The sequence below is a fragment of the Kryptolebias marmoratus genome, linkage group LG24 (genome assembly GCF_001649575.2).
Source record: "Kryptolebias marmoratus isolate JLee-2015 linkage group LG24, ASM164957v2, whole genome shotgun sequence".
Taxonomy (NCBI): Eukaryota; Metazoa; Chordata; class Actinopteri; order Cyprinodontiformes; family Rivulidae; genus Kryptolebias; species Kryptolebias marmoratus.
The window spans coordinates 9,886,024-9,902,753 of NC_051453.1; the positions used below are offsets into that span (position 1 = coordinate 9,886,024).

Here is a 16,730-nt window from a genome sequence, read left to right on the forward strand (position 1 = left end):
TTTGTATGGAAGAACAACAGTGCCAAAAATGACAATACACGCACAAAGGAAAGGAACAAACAAAACAAAAAGCATACAAATTCAGTGAAATAAAGTGTGAAATTGTATAAAAACTAATGTTTCAAAAGTAAATAAATATGTAAAAATACAAAACAAATGTATAATAAAAACTGGAAATATATTTGAAACTAAAAGCACTCCGCCAAGGCCATAGCGTCAATTTAAAAAAAAAGCATGATCCTGATCCTGATCTGGATCACCTTTAAAGTTTAATCAATTGAGTTTTTTATATGTGATAACCCCAATAACTACTGAAAATTTCATCCAAATCTGTTCATTATTATTTTTTATGTAAAACAAACTCTTTTGCAGTTTGTTTTGGGTCCCTTGCTTTAAAAATGTCATTTGCAAAGAGGTTCAGATTTGCTCCAAGGAAAGTAGTGAGAAGGTAGCTTTAACTTTTGCTGTTTTGTTTAGCAGTATCTCCACTGTTTTATTTCCAACACTCAATCAGCAGTGATAACAAAGGCTTTGGATTTATGAAACACATAAATTAGCCTAATCATTTCATGTCTTTGTGACATTTTGTTTTGCAGAGAAAACTACTTTTTTACCGTACAAAGACACAGATGTAGAAGCTGAAGAAGTATGAAGTATTAAAACATCGCTGAAACTAGACACTCATACCAAATCTAAAGCAAATGTTGGAGCTTTTCAAGTAATTTTGATTTCAACTGCATATGGTTGGGTTGTTTTAATTTTGACAAAATTGCAAAGTAAAGAAAAAGGGTTTCAAATCATGGCAACAGTTTTGTTTGTAAATAATTTATAAAACCTGCCCCATTTTAGACAAACTCTTATGACTCATCTTACCTTTTAACACAGGAAGAAAATCGGGCACATTCTGTCGAATCAAATGACGCAAAACCTGCCAGCGTCTACACCTGCTGCAGCAGGAAACATGCGTGAGAAATGCTGTGAAAGGAATTAACCAGTAAACCTTAAAGCTGCAGCACTACAATCCAGAACTGTGAGCCGAAAGATGAAGTGCTGCTTCAAATCAGAAACCTCAACTCTGAATTCCAGAGAAGGCATGTAACAAACATTTTACCTTCAGCATAAGAATAAAAATAAAGTCTTGTCTTAGAAATGGTTTTATTTGTAAGTGTAAATGAACTGCTGGACTTTTCACTGCCCTCAGCTACGGGCGCAGCAAAATCGTTTTCAACAAATAAAAGTTTTCATTGTTATTTTGCCACACTGACTTTCGTTTCAGTTTTTCAAAGCTTTCATGTACAATAAATACAAAACATGTTAAAAATTCGAGGACATCTTTTTCTCCCTTTAATAAAAAATAAAAATCAAAGAACACAAATTTCAAAATTACAACTTAGAACTTTTAGTAGTCTTTCATTTACAGCGAAAGTCGTCTTATGACGCCAACAACATGATTTTTGTTTATGGATAAAACTTGAAAACATGGTGAAAGACCAGACTGACAAAGTAAAACCATTTTTCAAAGAATTCAGTGTGACTGCTTTGTGGGTGGCACAATGATTTGCTCTTTCTAAATCAAAACAAACATGTCACAAAGTGTAAAAATCAACGTGAGCGAGAAAGCAACTGGTCTTAAAACAGCCACAACCAGTTTACCACACAGCAGAAAGTAAACTGTACTGCTTGACAATCTGAATTATTCTCATTTAAGAACATTTGTACACCTGTCCGTCAGGTTTACATTTCAATAAATGCCGATGGCACTTAATTGTCTGTCTAATCCCCTGCTGCTGGATTCGTTTCCTGAACAGGAACTCCGACAGTCTCTACGTGTCTCTGTGACGCCGAGGTCGTCTCTTCTTCTGCTGAGACATCTGGGCCCTGCAGGGATGGGTGTCACATGAAAATATGTTATGCAAAGTAATTACCAATTTAAAATAAATAAATGTTATCAGCTAACATTAAATTCTTAAATACATTTTAGTAAATGCAGGTTTGAATAAGCAATGCACTGTTTTTCTTTTTTTTTCCTGAGGGAAACACTGATTTGGGAAGCTGTTATAGCAACAAAAGTGATCAATTTTAAAAAAGTAAAAATATCCACAGGTCATAGGATAAACAGTCACAAACACAGGTCACATCTATCAGTAACTGTCAAAATATAAAAGTTAAAACTACAAAACAAACTCACAAGGAACAAAACTTTCAGAGACATATTTACCAGTTTATGTTGCAGGGACATTTTCGCCCTCCTATTTGTGCTTGCACAGCACTGCGGCATTAAAACATTTCATATTCACGTCACTTTAGAAGAACTCTCAAACATCTGACTGCATCTGGATGTGTGTATTTTCAGTCAGACTCACCTGAACTTTAATCTGTGAAGGCTGTTGTTCTGCTGGCTGAGGTCTGGCTGCTGCACCGTCTCTGGGTTCATCTTCAGACCGTTTCTGCTTCTCTTTCAAAGGTTTATTCTTTCTCTGTGATGAATCTGATTCAGTCTGTTTGTTCTTTGGCTGGGCTGTGTTTGCAGCAGCACTTGCTCCTCTACCCTCATCTTGTGTCTCCTGCTGGTCTTCAGATCCTGACTCGGCAGAGGAATTGTCCTCTGCCTCAGGATGACTCTCATGCCGGCCATCGTTCTCATCTCCACTGTACTGATGGTCAGCATTTCCCAGTGTCTCTACATTGATGGGTGCTGGCTTCTCTCTGCTCCTGTTGGGCCGTCTCTGATGAACGTCATTCCTGTCTAACCTTGCATTATCGTCTCGTTGCCTCGGGACATGCTGCTGGGCAGGTGCCGGTGCTGGTGCCAGTGCAGGTACAGGTCCATCCCCTCCTGCCAAGTTATCACGGCCCTCATTCCTCAGAGCAGGACGCGGCGGCTGCTCCAGCTCTGGAGGAGGTGGATCCCTTCGAGGACGGCGTAGAGGAGCCATGATGCCATACTGGAAGGCAGCTTGGACACTTCCATAAACGACGACCTGTGGATGAATCACACACACACACAGGTGAAGAAATACATTACTTAGATTTACCAGAATAAATGAATGTAATAATGGTTTATCTTTACCAAAATCAAGAGCATAATAGTAATGAGGACTGGGATCTGAAGAGTGATTGGTAGATCTTTGAGGAGCGCTCGAAGAAATTCACTTATCCCCTGCCCAACATGTTTCAGCGGGTCTGTGAAGTAGGTTGTGATGGTAACTGAAATCGCCTAAACAGGAAAAGATTAAGATAAGAACAAACCATAAGTACATGAACATATCAAAACATAAAACTTTAGATAAATATACCAGAGGGCAACGATGGGGATGGACGTTCATCACAACAGTCTAGTTTAAAGACTCTGTGCACTGATCCAAACATGTTAGTCTTTTTATCATCTGCTGAGTAAGTTTGCTTTTCCTTAGTTTGTCTAATATAATCCCAAACCTTTAGCAGTTTTGGTCTTCTTCTCTGATTTCCTCCATGTTCTGTCTTCCTCCATAATGCATAACATAAGCATGAACATGCTGTGCAACAGTGATAACTGTCCCTGTGAAACATGGTGATCACAGAGCAGTCACCTGGAGTAAACTAAGCCTGGAATGAAAGATTACTGCCTCGAGATTTTTTTTTTGTAAACATCCTGAGGTACTCAATAAAACATTTCAGTTCTAGTTTGATTCATTTTAGATGTAGAAAATTTTCTCTCTATTCTGAGCAGCAGATGGTGCACCCCCCTCGCCCCACTCCCCATCACAGAGCCTGAGGCATGGACCCAGCCTCCAAACGCTCCAACAACTCTGGCCTAACCACTGCAACCTACAAGAGCCTAAAGATCCACTGTGAAAGTCTCAGAGTTGGACACCACAAGACATCTGGAGAAGGCTTACAATTATGTCAGGATGGGTCACAGTTGTTCTGGCAGCTTAGGGGTTAATTGTACATAATAGCAGCCAGGTTCTTCTAAAGTTGTGACAGATCTGTGTGCAGCTTGAACAGATACTCAAAGACACTTGCCAGCTTGGTAACCTACCTTGTTTGGAGGTACCAGAAGGAGGGGGTTAATAAGGAGGACTTTATAGTACTCCTCACAGGGGTCATCTTGAAGAGTCCAAGTAGTTCTGTACCACTCTGTAGTAAATACACAATTTGGTCAGAAGTAGCCAAACACATAGTACAGGTTAACTTAAAAAGTCAGGAATTTTCATATTAATAATTCCTAAAGGCTTACCTTTAAGGCTATCACTCCAGTCTATTTTCTTCACTCCTGTGCATTTATCATTGAAGTTTTCCATCTTCACTATTTTTTTCTGGTGCTCCGCAAAGGCAGCCTATACAAATGTAAAAACATCTGATATCTGAGAACCAAACTGGAGCTAAACCAAAAGCAAGAGAACTGAAAACAGCTCTTCCTCACCTGATACAGATACAACCAGTTCCAGGCGATGCTGACAAAGAAGCAGACAACCATCATCCTTCTGAACTGTGCAAACCAGGAGACTGTTGACCACAACTGGGTGCAGATGATGGCTGATAAAATCAAAATGAATATCCCAATCTGGAAAAGAAAGAGGAGTAATAGTTGGATACACAGTAGAGAAAACCCTGAACATGTAAAACACAATAAATGCTTTAAAAAAACTTGGTAAATGTAGCTTGTTTTATTCTGAAGTTTTACTGTTTTGAGTTGAACGTGGTTAAAAACTTTCTATTGTTTCACTAAACATGAATGCAAAAATTACTTCATGATTTTACTTTTAACACCGTGTCAAGCTCCACGCCAAAGGTGTCTTCAAAGCGCCACTTCCAGGCTTCATAATCATGAGGTTTGAAGTCCACCAGTATCTGACTCAGAGCATTGTCCAGAGCCCCTGTTCCCCATCGGTCTTCATCCTTCAGAAGGGACTGAATCTCTGCCATGCCTTCTCTGGACAGTTTGACTTTTGCATCATAGAAGACGTCTTTGGAATCACTGAGCTGGTGAGAAGTTCAAACAAAAAGCAAACAGCGTTATTTTGTTTTGTTTACTGCATAATGACTGAACAAACATTGTTAGACTGGGATTCCAAAAAGCATTAAGTGAGGGCTGCATATTGATTTCAGGAGGATTTAAATGAACCCAATTCATCAGGAAATGCATGAAGGACACCTACCTCACCAATTCTCTGTATCTCCTTCAACAGTCGGCTAAGAAACCTCTTGAACACTGGATTGCACGTAGGCTGTTGCAAAATGTTCGTGATTATCTTCTTTTGGTCTTCAATCTGAATGAAAGGAAGGCACAACATTTTAAATGCCTGACTGACATTTGTAGATTTCTGTTTGATACTGTAAGTTATTAAAAATGTAAACATCTCGCCACCATCTGCTGCTGATGGTGCTCCTGGCTGCTCTAAATTTTGTGGGCAGAACCAGACAAATGTAGGTTTGTAGCAGTCACTAACCTGCTTCTGCAGATCCGCCACTTGCTGGTTGCAGGACTGAGCCTGGTTCGAGTCCTGGATGTACTCTCTTCTTTTGGTTACAACATTTGTAAAGGTCGAGGGCTGTAAGGCAGAGCCAGAAACATCAGAGCAATACCAATTTATCTAACGCGGTCGGTATAAACACTAAACAAATGTACCGACCTCAGGAGTTTTCCTCATGGTTTTGGTGCTTGGGTCATAGTTGAGCATGTCATAAGGGTCCAGCCAGTCGTCGTCCATCTGCTGACCCACAGCAGACAGTAAGAAGCAGCACAGCAGGACAGCTGGCAGCATTTTAGCCACAACTGGCCGAATCGGAGTGTAAACAACAACAAGCCAGGTATGTCCAAAGAGCTCCAGTGAACTTAAAACCCAACACTAACCATAGAAAGTAGATATCGAGTCTGCAAACTACATGAAAATTTCCTGGACACAAATTCTCTCTGACATGTCCTTTTTAATCAGAACATTTCCGCATTTAAATCGAAAGTAAAAATTACCACCTAGAAGCTACTTTAGTCACAGAAACCTAGAACCGTTAGCAAACATGCTACATTTGAGCCTAATAGGCTAGCAAACTTACGTCCGCTTACGTACGTCGCAAAGGATCATGGGAAAAGTAGTTTTTCTTCGCACATAAACGACTTTATTTTCAACACGCAGTTCGAGCGAAGTTTAGGTTTTTATGTGCTTAAATTAATACAGCTATTAAAATTAACATGTAAAGTTACCCAAGAGTAACACCAGCTAAGAAAACAAATCACATTTAAAGGGCTATGATTCAATGTCTGTTCACTGATCAGCTCCAACTCCCCCATGAGCCACAAAATATATGATTTAAAGTCATTTGTTGCTTCTAAGTCTTATCCTATAATTATCTACCAAGTGTCTCAAATCCTAAATGCATTATAAAACTGGCAAAAAAAAGGTTCAACAACCAATTTGAAGAAAACATTTATTCCAAAATGTGTATATTTTCTATTTACAAAATGATTATTTATTGTTGATAGCATTGAAATACAGTTCATCTGTTCAGTGAAACCGCATCTTTAAAAAGATGTACAAGCACAACCTGCATTTAAATTCACCAGGACGCGTTCAGTCTCCAGGGGTTATATAAACTTCGGTCACATTGATGACTTGGACCCAAGTTTTCCTTTTGTCCATAGAAATGGAGCATCTGAGCTCACAAAAATAACCTCATGTGCAACAGGGAAGATATGAGGGGGGGAAAAAAAAGGCAAAATGGTTTGAGTGTTTTGGGTTCACATTCATTTTCCTCTCTTGCCTATACCACCCTTCAATCCTCCTTTGCCACCCTTGGCTTGTTTTCCTTTGCCTTTCCCTCCTTTGGCGCGTTGTTCTTTCCTCTGCATTCCCCGCATGTCTTTCTTCATGCGACCGTCCACCACTTTGAAGACTCCCTTGACGCCATGAGGCCGTCTCGCCTTCTTGCCAACTCCCTTTTTGGCTATTACATATGTTACTTCTCTCTTTTCCTTTTTCACACCTGCTTTCTTGTAGATACTGACAAAATGAGAGAGAGGAAAAAAAAACAAAACGTTGGTATTTTATTCCAACTGAAAATAGGATTATTAAGCAAATTAATGGAGCTTCATTCCTGTTGCTGTGAAAAAAAATACCTCTTTAGTTGAGCAATCTTCTCTCTTTCAGAAATGTCCACAGTGTTGACAACAGCTTCTGCTTTCTTCTTGGCTTGCTCCATCTTCTTCAGCATCTAAAAAGTCCCACAGAAACCATGGATTTAACATTTCATCACGCCATGATAAATACCTTAAGTTAAATGATACATATTCTTATATAGGACCCAAAATAGATCAAATTAAACAAACAAACAAAAAAAGATATGGGAACATAATGACTGCACTTTGATCCTACCCTCCTCTTCTTCCTGGCTTTGGCCTCAGCAACCCGTTTGATTGGCCGGGCGTTGATCTCTTTCCATTTCTGTTTGTACTCCTCCACCATCTCTTTGGTGACTGGCACAGGCCTCTTTCTGTGTTTACATTCATCATCCAGGAACCACTCGGGGACTTCCCATGGCTCATCCGAGCTGGCAAACCTGTAAGAGCAGAACAAACAATCAGCTTTCCGTACAACTGCATACATTTTTAAGCCACCCAGAGCAACAACGTCGCTCATACTGGATTTTGAATAAACATCATCTGCCCGATTAGTGTTTTATTCAATGTGTTTGTGTCTTCTTCTTAAATAACATACAGAATATCAAACTTCACCAGCATTAGGTATGACTTTTGAAACAACTCACAGACCTATGGAAGGAACTATCCACCAGGTCTCTTGCTTTTTTCTTGGATGTAGCTATCTCACAGCCGAGGGCCAGGCCTTCTGCATCCAGGATCCTTGCTTTCTTACCTGAAGAACACAAAACAAACAATTACTTATCATGGGAAATACCATTTATTGAACTGACAAACATTCTCCTCCAGTTTTCAGACAGTAAACATGTTTATTTAAGTTGAGAGGAGGGTAGTAAGAGTAAACTTAATGACCTAAAGTAAATAAGTAACAAGGATATGAAACGAGACAGTGAGCAAAGTTTTCATGATACTTACTGATACTTTCAACAGGAACAACCTGAAAGTCATTGTTAGCCTCTCCTGGTGCCACGCCGTCCCCTTTGGCTCGCTTCATCTTTGTAATCTCCCTGGAAAAATCAAAAGTAACTCATGTTTGTTTAGTTGTGACTCATTTATTTGTTCAACATCCATCAACCTAAAATCAGTTTTCCTCCCATTAGTTGTAAACATTTTGGGTGTAAAAGTGTAACAGAAAATGAAGCTTTACGTTTCATCATCGCTGCTGTCATCATCGCTGCTGTCACGTTCCTCTGCAGCTTCCTGTGACGGTCCCGCCTTTTCTTCATCTGGAGGAGCAGCTCTGTTCTCCTCTTCCTTCTCTCCTTCCTTGTCAAATTTTCTTTTTTTGCCTTTTTCTAAAAAAACAAAAACATTTAAATTTCTTACATTTAGTCAGACCCAGATTACAGGTGGTAACCATCCGTCTGTTATTGAATGATGAGGAGATGGAGAGAGGCTTACCTGACTGTTTGTTCTGGAGCCATTCAGTCTGTTGGAGCTCGCTCTCTGCATCTCCATCCAAGTCAATTTCTGAAAAGATGCCCTAAGAGAGAAAAATATAAAATAAAAATGCAGAAAGCAAAACTTTTTTCTATAGAGTTTAATAAAAAACAATGTAATATCAGAGGAAAATAACCAGTTGAAGCTTAACTTTATGCCGTGGAACTGCGGAACATCAGAGGAACATTTGAGTTTGTTTTAAGAAAAGATGAATGAACAAACCTTGCTGAACCACAGGTTAGTCTCCCGCTCCTTCTTCTCATCCTTTCCCTCCAGTTCCACCAACAACCCACCCTCCTGCTCTTGATCGTCCTCCTCCTCTTCCTGTGTGAACCTCACTCTGAAAAAGAAAATGCATATAAATGGAAATTTGACTATTTTCTGAGTTGCTGAATCAGAACAAACAATTTTAATATCCAGACAAAAACTGTGAAATGTCTCTCTCACATTTTTAACGGAACGCTACAGACATAAAAACTTACTTCTTTGGGGTTTTCTTTTCCAGCTCTTTCTGTCTCTGCTCCACCTCTTCCAAATCCTCTTCATCCAAGTCTGATGCCAGGGAAATTTCATCTGCTGCATCATCATCCTCCATGTCTGAAAAGTGAATATCGTCGTCTCCATCTCCCAGACTGTCGGCTGCCTGCATGTCCCCCTTAGAGATATCAGCCAGCACCTGACGGACAAATGGACACAGCAAAGGAGCTTCAGATTACAATAAAGTCTGCAGCTGCCTTGCAGTAGAAATATGATTAACTGTTGAGAATGATAGTAATTTAAAATATACGGTTTGTTTGACTCTGTAGTTTTCACTACAAAACGGGGTGTTTGGTTTTCACCTTTTGCTTATTGATGGAGGATAAAGAAAACAAGGAGGAGTCAGTGGTGCAGGCGATGGACACACCAGGCAGGTCCATCTTCAGCTCCACTCTCTCCCTCTGCTTCCTCTTCTCCTTCAGCAGCTTCTTCTTCTTCCTGGTGACGATTCAAAATCCATCAGTACAACAATAATCAAGCAACATTTACAGAGAGAAAAGCCCATTTAAACAAAGTGGGACAGAAGCATCTAACCGTTTGAGCTCAGCCACTTCCTCAGCTTTCAGCTCTGCCAGTTTTTTATCCATTTCTTCCTCCTCCTCTTCACCCTCTTTCCCCACTTCATCCGCATCCTTCTTGCCTGTTTCAGGTTCTGAGTTACTGCCTTCCTCATCTGAGCTTAAACTATAAAAAACACAACATATTTTTTATGTTAGTCCTCTGTAAAAGGTTCCAGTAAAGATACAATGATATTTTTTGTAGCTTAGTGAAAATGAAAGTGTGTACTTGATCTCTTGGTCAAGTTGTTTGGCCTCCTCCTTTAGTTTCTTTGCCAAATATCTTCTTAGTTTTGTCCTCCATGTTAGCAGCTGGCTGCAGATGTGAGGATGGAAGAGAGAACAAAAGTACAAAGTTAAGATCATATTTAAACGTTTCAGATTTGATCCTGGTGACATTTAATTATTCACAGAGAGCTTTACCTTTACTAAATGTGACATAAATGTGAGACAAACACGCCATATTTTTTTTTAATTACCGGAGTTCTTTGCGGCCGAGCACTTTGATGTCACGACAGCACTCCTTTATTTCATTAGTGGTGGCTGAATGAGACTCCAGGTCTGGATTATCAAAGGTGATCTGCAGGGAGTGAGAGTGCAAACCTTGTATTTGTTTCACTGTAGACCCCAACAGAAAAGCCTTAGATCCTTAGTAAATTTTAACCATTTTCTTCCAAATTATTTTTTTATAGATGGTTAGAAACTTAACAGTTGTATTTATCATCAGGTAGAGAAAGCAGCGGCTCTAGGCACCAATTTTTGACAACAATAGAAATCTAACCTCGTTGGCTTTTCCCAGAAAGTCGATTGGATTTTCAGCTTTTAAAAATGTTGTTACGGTGAAACGATGATAGAGAGTCAAGTCACCGTCTGTGTAACCCTCCGCCTGAAACACAACAACAGCTGCTTTACTGAGTGAAGTCAGAATATGTCTCCTTAACATCCCAAAAAGCTTGTGTAAAATAACTAAGATCATCAAAGTGTTTGAATGTAACTGTTCCTCTGTTTACTTGCCTTCGACTTCTTAACAGGAATCAGCTCCTTCACAGTTTTGGCCTGCACCTCCACCTCTTTGAACGCATGTTTAGGGTCAAAGAACTTGTTGTCGATTTTGACTGGGGCAACAAAGCCTAACAGGGACAGCAAAACCCGACTTAGAATTGATCTGCAGAGGTATTCAAGAAACAGAATTTCCCCTCTTCAAATACAACAACACCCGTAACTGCCGTCTACCTTGACAGACGACAAAGATCTCAGCTGACTCGTTTCTTGACGCCTGCGGCTTGGTGGCCTGCACCTTTTTGAAGAACTGCTGGAAGATCCAGAGCAGCGGCTGGTAGTCTTTGGAGCGGAAAACTTTTGTGATGAAGGTTCCTCCTTTGTTCAGAAACTCACAGGCCAACTTCAAGGCCATGAGGGTCAGGTGAGCTGAAAAGACAAGATCATTCATTAAATGAGCTCGAAAGAAAAACCATCAAGACAAAAGAAGAAACACAAATACATGCAATTATACATACATTATCTCAAGTTATGGTAGACTCTATACTGATAAAGTGCCCAAATTAAATAAAGTTTTGCTTAATCTTACCTTGGGTAAAGGCATCATGTTGCCAGTTTGTTCCTACATTTGGGGCTCCATCATTTAACACAACATCCACTTTCCAAGTCTGAAGCTCCTTTCGAAGAGCCTGCACACAAAAATGAAACAATCCCGAACACATAAACTTCCACAATTTCACACTTTAGAGCAAAAAATAAGTACAATTAAATCTTACAGTGAACAGAGCATCTCCCCGTGTCTCAAGTTTTATATCAGCCGTTAAGAGAAAATCACTTCATCTCATGCTCACCTGTCTGCACTTCTCAGTGGTGATGTCTTCTTGCAGCGTCACCACGTTGGGGATGGGTTTAATGGGGACCAAGTCAACACCTGACAGGAAAACACAGTATCTCAGATATTGCTGCTCTACAAGCTTCAGCAAAGACAACTGATTATCCAAGCTGATAACACCACACTCACCAATGATGAGACTAGAAACTGGCATAAACTTAGACGCTACCTGCAACCTGGAGGGGAGAATTTCAATTATAATGCATTCATTTATTCAGCGGTCTGTATTTTACAAACTACATATTAATCATCTGACTGTCAGAGCTTCAATCCTACATTTAGTGTAATTTTAGAGAAGCAGCTACAGTCACTTTATTTCAATTTGATGAAAAATATCCATATTTTTTTCCTGTAAGTGAAAGTTTATACCCTGTAAGATTTAAATAATGTGTTCAACAGTTCTTAGCCTCATTTTCTATTACAATTTAAGCAACCCCTGTTGTTGTTTGATTGGCTTAATGCAGGCGAATAAATCTTTTGGAAACAGTAAAATCTCTTCTCTGATCACAACACAGGTTTTCCTACATGGTTGTTAAAGAAATGACTAGCTACTCACTTCAAGATGAAATACTACTACTTTATTTATAAAGCACTTAAAAACAACAAAAGCTGCGACAAAGTGCTGCACAGATAAAAATCAATACACAATCAAAACAAAGATGAAAATAATGTGAAGAAATGACTTAATTCTAAATTAAAATAAATTCTAAATTAAAAACATGCTAAAACATGTTAGTCGTTGTGGTAATTACACACCAATGAGAGTATTTCAAAGCTGGGCATTTACTTTGCTGACAAACCAGTGTAACATCTGGACTGTCCAGGTCTGCTGTGAGCTGTGGACATGTTATAAAGTCAGATTTTTCAGATCTAAGAGCTGACAGGCTGCTTACCATCCTCCCGGAGCAGCACACAGGTCGAGTACAGCTCTGGCTTTCTGTAAAAACAGGAACTTGCGGTTCAGCTGGATGAGTTTGAAGGAAGAACGAGAGCGATAACCTGGAAAAAAAGATAAGAATCACACAATAAAATAAAGCAGGCGTCATTTTAAACTCCGCTGAAATCCGTTTTAGCTCATGCTAAAGTCCAGCTGTTTTGCAGGACAGAAACGCCACCTGTTTCTTTCGCCAGATGGTAAAATTTATCCTTTCTGGTTTTTCCAACTTTTAGCTTCTTCCCCATATTTGTCGCGGTGGTTTAGGACAGGACTCGGGAACAGATATGTCACAAGTAGTCCAAACTCACGACAACAACACGTGCGGACGGCTCGGCGCAGATATCTGACGTCACGCTTATTCTTCTTCTTCTGTTCTTTTTCTTCCGTTGTTCGAGAAACGTTAGCTCCGCCCCCTGCTGCCAGCTGCAGAGAATGCAACAGAGTATTTATGGAGTATTTATGTATTTATGTGTATTTAGGAGTATTTATGTGGCAACAAAATTGTTTGTATAATTATTTTTTTATTTTATTATGTTAGCTTTCAGACTTTGCTACGAGTACCTTTAAGACAGCAGCAGATCTTACCATGAAACTGTCGATGGATGCACTAGAGTCAAAGGATTACTTTGTAAATAAAGTTGAATTTAGTCAGATTTGTATTATTTTGTATGTTTCAATGTTTTTTTTAAAGCCTCCTATTTGTCTCATTTACCTGCTCTTGAATTGTGGGCACAAGAAGCAAGCACACCAATCAGGCCCCTTTATTAATCTTCCACAATAAAAAAACAAAACAAATATATTTTCATTTGTTCAGGAAGTTATATATGGGGCTGCTGTTATTAGACCAACAAACAAGCCATTTGAGGTGTCTGCATGCAAGTGGTGAATAGGTTACACAAGAATTTGCATTCATATAATTATTTTGTCACTTTTTTAATCACAGCTGCATGAATAGTGGGGTACAACAGTCTTCAGTGAAGGTCACAGCTGTTAGAAAGGCCTGTTTCTGGACCGGGTGTTGATCAGCCCCAAGACGGAGAAGGCACTGGCTGCTGCCGTCACCAGACTGATGGCCCCGATGGCCCGAGAAGCCTGGAGAGACAAGGAGGAGGACGGAGAATCACTAAAGGGGAACAGCAGAGGTCAGAGTTCAACAATACTTGTTGTCTTTTCTCCAGATCTATGACTCAGCATTCCGACAGTTTGATCTAACGAGTGAAAAGTGTACACTTTGCCTCGAGCAAATCAATCAGTGAGAGACCTGCTCAGACACCCCCTCCCCGTAGCGCAGAAGGGTCACAAAGTGCTCGCAGTTGCTCCCCAGCAGGTCATAGGACACCTCCTGGTCGATGAGGACTTGAGCCCGCTGGATGATCTCGCAGACCGGCAGAGGCGTGTGGTTGTCGTCGTACTTGTTGTTGACGCGGTACGAGTCGTTTCCCACCACCTCCTTCAGCAGCTGCATCCGCACCACGGCCTTCCTGCTGAAGACAGACTTCACGCTGGACATGGCGGCTGCCTGGCTCTCATCTGCATGTTAAAGAAATAAAATGAATAAACGTTATCGTGCAAAACCCTGAAAAATGATTAGTGCGTCGAAGGGAAAAGGCAACTCATGTGCCCCAAAAAAGATATGTTATAAATTGGAGGGGAAAAGATGTGTTTATGTGTTTCTTTTTAAGGTTTAAGTAGCACATGCAGGTATTATGTGCCTTCAGGGACAAACAAGTTTTGTTAAAGTGGAATTATCTATTCAGAGTTAGATGACATTGTCTATTTGAGACTTGGACATTTTAACTTAAAGTGACCATCATGACATGTTCCATTGCTAGTTTGTCATTTTGATAAGACTAAGAGACCAAGTAAAGTATGCATGTCCATCTGATCACATGTGGCTCTACTTAAACATTCTGTTTTTGGCTTGTGTTAATATGGGCATTAATAGAGATCGACTTGCTATTAAAGCCTCAATTAGCCACAGATCTGTGAGTGACAAATGACACACACAGATCTACACTAAAACCTGAAAGTAAGGTTCACAAATTGACAAACATTTAATTAAAAAAAAGGTTAAAAACCCAATTTAATGTAAAAACCCAGTGAGTTTAAAAGAGGCAAAATACAAAGTGTGTATAAAGCTGCGACCTGCGTGGAACATTACAAAATAACCTAAAGCTAAACCGAAGCACAATAAACACCATTTTAATATTTTTCCTTTCAAATCTACCTATTAAATAGGAGGATCATTGTTAAAAAGTTTAAATGTAAATTTAATTTAGAGACACTTTGGCTCGATCAGGCCTACTGACCAACAGGAGTTAGGTTGATGATGTAACCGTCTCCCAGGTAGAGAGCCCAGTGCTGATAGGCTGGTCTGAAGATCTCAATGAGGTCACCCGGCTGGGGGTCACCGGAGGGGTCAGGGAGGTCAGGGTCATTAGAGGCCATCTAACACAGAGACAGAAACAAAGCAGCGACTGTTTAATTCGACAAATCGGTTGCAAAAATAGAGTCACGTTTTATTAAAAAAAGTACAAAATAAAATGTGTTCAGAGACGTTGCCATTTAAAAAATCTTGAATGTAACATTTCAGTTTTTTTTTTTTTTTGTAAACCCTTCAGCTGTTCCAGCAGATTAAATTGGTGGAAACTGGATTTGTAAATAAGTCACATCTCCACGCTCACACACTGATACAGCCATCCATTCAGCTCACTTACTGCAGAGTTCGGTCGTTGTTTATCCATCCCACATCATGCTTCCACAAACTCTGAGGAGAAAAGAAGACAGACAGAAGGTTTTTATGTCACCTTCCAAACAAAACAGATTTAAATCCATTGGCAAATCAAAACCTTTGGTATCAATAGCGGGAACGTTTAGTTTTTTCCTTTTCTTGTGTTTCGATAAAATTTGATCTAAACAGCAAAATGACCACATTTTTTAAAAAGAGGAGAGGAGAATGCTAGATGGAGTAGTCCAACATAATAGTCAGCCATACCTACCTACACACACACACACATGCAAAACACACTAGCAAACAGACAGACAATGCACACATAAGCTCCTGTGTCACCTGTGCTGCTACAATAGCGCCATCACAATGCAGAAACCAAGAGAAAATAGCTTGAATTCAGGTTATCTTAAACAAGAAAAAGTCACTTGTAATGATAAACTACTTTCACTAAATAACTGCTAATGTTTTATCCAGTTAGTGTCAGAGAAAAGAATTTAAAAAGGTAAAGTTTTAGTGATTTAGGAAGACACAGGTGTTCAGTTTGGATCTAAGTTAGGCTTGAGTGGGGTGAAATTTATATCCATCCAGGGGAGCATCTCATTAATAATGTATGATGGACTATAAAGGCTATGTATTATTTATCAAAACATAACACTGTCAGCACTAGAAAGCTGTTACTAACACAAAACACAATTACATAGAATCTGTCTATTTATAATTCTTCAGATTAAGTTTCTGAGGTCGTAAACTGAATGTTCAGCGCAGAGCGGATGCTTACAAAGGTAATACTTACTCAAACATCAGCAGTTTTTTCTTCCTCGCCATTTTAATTCTCCATCGTAAATCTGCACAAAACCTTTTTTTTTTTAAAAAAGATCCAACAAGAAGATAAGAGGAACGACAATGATCCCAAGTTTTCGAATGTCTCAAAGCCAAACAAGAGTTCAGTGTTCTGCTGCAGGTTGTTCAGTGTTCACTGCTTTGACTGACTGGAGTTTGTGCCACAGAAGCTCAGGTCTTTGTCTCACACACACATGCGCGTGTGCACACACACACACAGACTAACGGGCACACAGACACAGACAAACACTCTGTCAAATGTTATTTTTGATAATTTAAAATAAGTAAATGCTTAATAATACTTAATACTAAATAAATCTTGAAATAAATAAAATGAACCCAAATGATTAGTTAAATGAAGATGGGAAAAAACAATTTAAAATGCAAATTCTATATATTTTAGAAGACTTACAGTAATAGTTTATCCTAGATTAAAGTTAAAGAGTTTTTACTTTATTGTTCTATACACATGCATATGTTGTTGGACTTTTATTTTCTAACGGCACTTTCATTTTTCAACATTTTATTTGCCATGTAACCATATAAGAGTCAGAAAAAGCAGCACCACGTTATGTTTGGGCGTCTCATCTACATTTGAATCATAGAGCCTGTTGTGATTACATCTTGTGACTAAATAAAAATCATTACATTTACTTCAAAGT

General features: G+C 39.4%; 3 protein-coding genes across 4 annotated transcripts; all 3 read right to left on the reverse strand.

Annotated features, from left to right (window-relative positions):
- Positions 1–1,136: 1,136 nt before the first annotated feature.
- Positions 1,137–6,026, reverse strand: clcc1 (chloride channel CLIC-like 1). 2 transcript variants are annotated; one of them, XM_017407026.3, is made up of 11 exons: positions 5,616–6,026; positions 5,433–5,534; positions 5,142–5,252; positions 4,744–4,965; positions 4,406–4,546; positions 4,220–4,319; positions 4,022–4,119; positions 3,071–3,217; positions 2,364–2,981; positions 2,219–2,269; positions 1,137–1,878 (listed from the first exon to the last, which is right to left on the reverse strand). In XM_017407026.3, the coding sequence occupies exons 1-11, from the start codon at positions 5,745–5,747 to the stop codon at positions 1,774–1,776; spliced, it is 1,827 nt and encodes a 608-aa protein (XP_017262515.1). In that variant the 5' UTR covers positions 5,748–6,026; the 3' UTR covers positions 1,137–1,773. The 2 variants fall into 2 exon arrangements, with proteins under 2 accessions (XP_017262515.1, XP_017262516.1); XM_017407027.3 differs by lacking the exon at positions 2,219–2,269.
- Positions 6,027–6,391: 365 nt separating this feature from the next.
- Positions 6,392–12,853, reverse strand: ftsj3 (FtsJ RNA 2'-O-methyltransferase 3). The gene is made up of 21 exons (XM_017407001.3): positions 12,676–12,853; positions 12,454–12,559; positions 11,690–11,736; positions 11,520–11,599; positions 11,258–11,357; positions 10,903–11,097; positions 10,684–10,799; positions 10,451–10,555; positions 10,149–10,249; positions 9,899–9,985; positions 9,647–9,796; positions 9,415–9,550; positions 9,058–9,251; positions 8,798–8,915; positions 8,537–8,618; positions 8,283–8,430; positions 8,051–8,142; positions 7,748–7,850; positions 7,353–7,536; positions 7,097–7,191; positions 6,392–6,980 (listed from the first exon to the last, which is right to left on the reverse strand). Exons 1-21 carry the CDS (start codon positions 12,740–12,742, stop codon positions 6,725–6,727), a joined length of 2,562 nt encoding a protein of 853 aa, XP_017262490.1. The 5' UTR covers positions 12,743–12,853; the 3' UTR covers positions 6,392–6,724.
- A 580-nt stretch (positions 12,854–13,433) lies between these two features.
- On the reverse strand, positions 13,434–16,233 carry plaat1 (phospholipase A and acyltransferase 1). Its single transcript, XM_017407089.3, has 5 exons — positions 16,022–16,233; positions 15,215–15,264; positions 14,807–14,945; positions 13,759–14,027; positions 13,434–13,589 (listed from the first exon to the last, which is right to left on the reverse strand). Exons 2-5 carry the CDS (start codon positions 15,239–15,241, stop codon positions 13,488–13,490), a joined length of 537 nt encoding a protein of 178 aa, XP_017262578.1. The 5' UTR covers positions 15,242–15,264; positions 16,022–16,233; the 3' UTR covers positions 13,434–13,487.
- Positions 16,234–16,730: the final 497 nt, after the last annotated feature.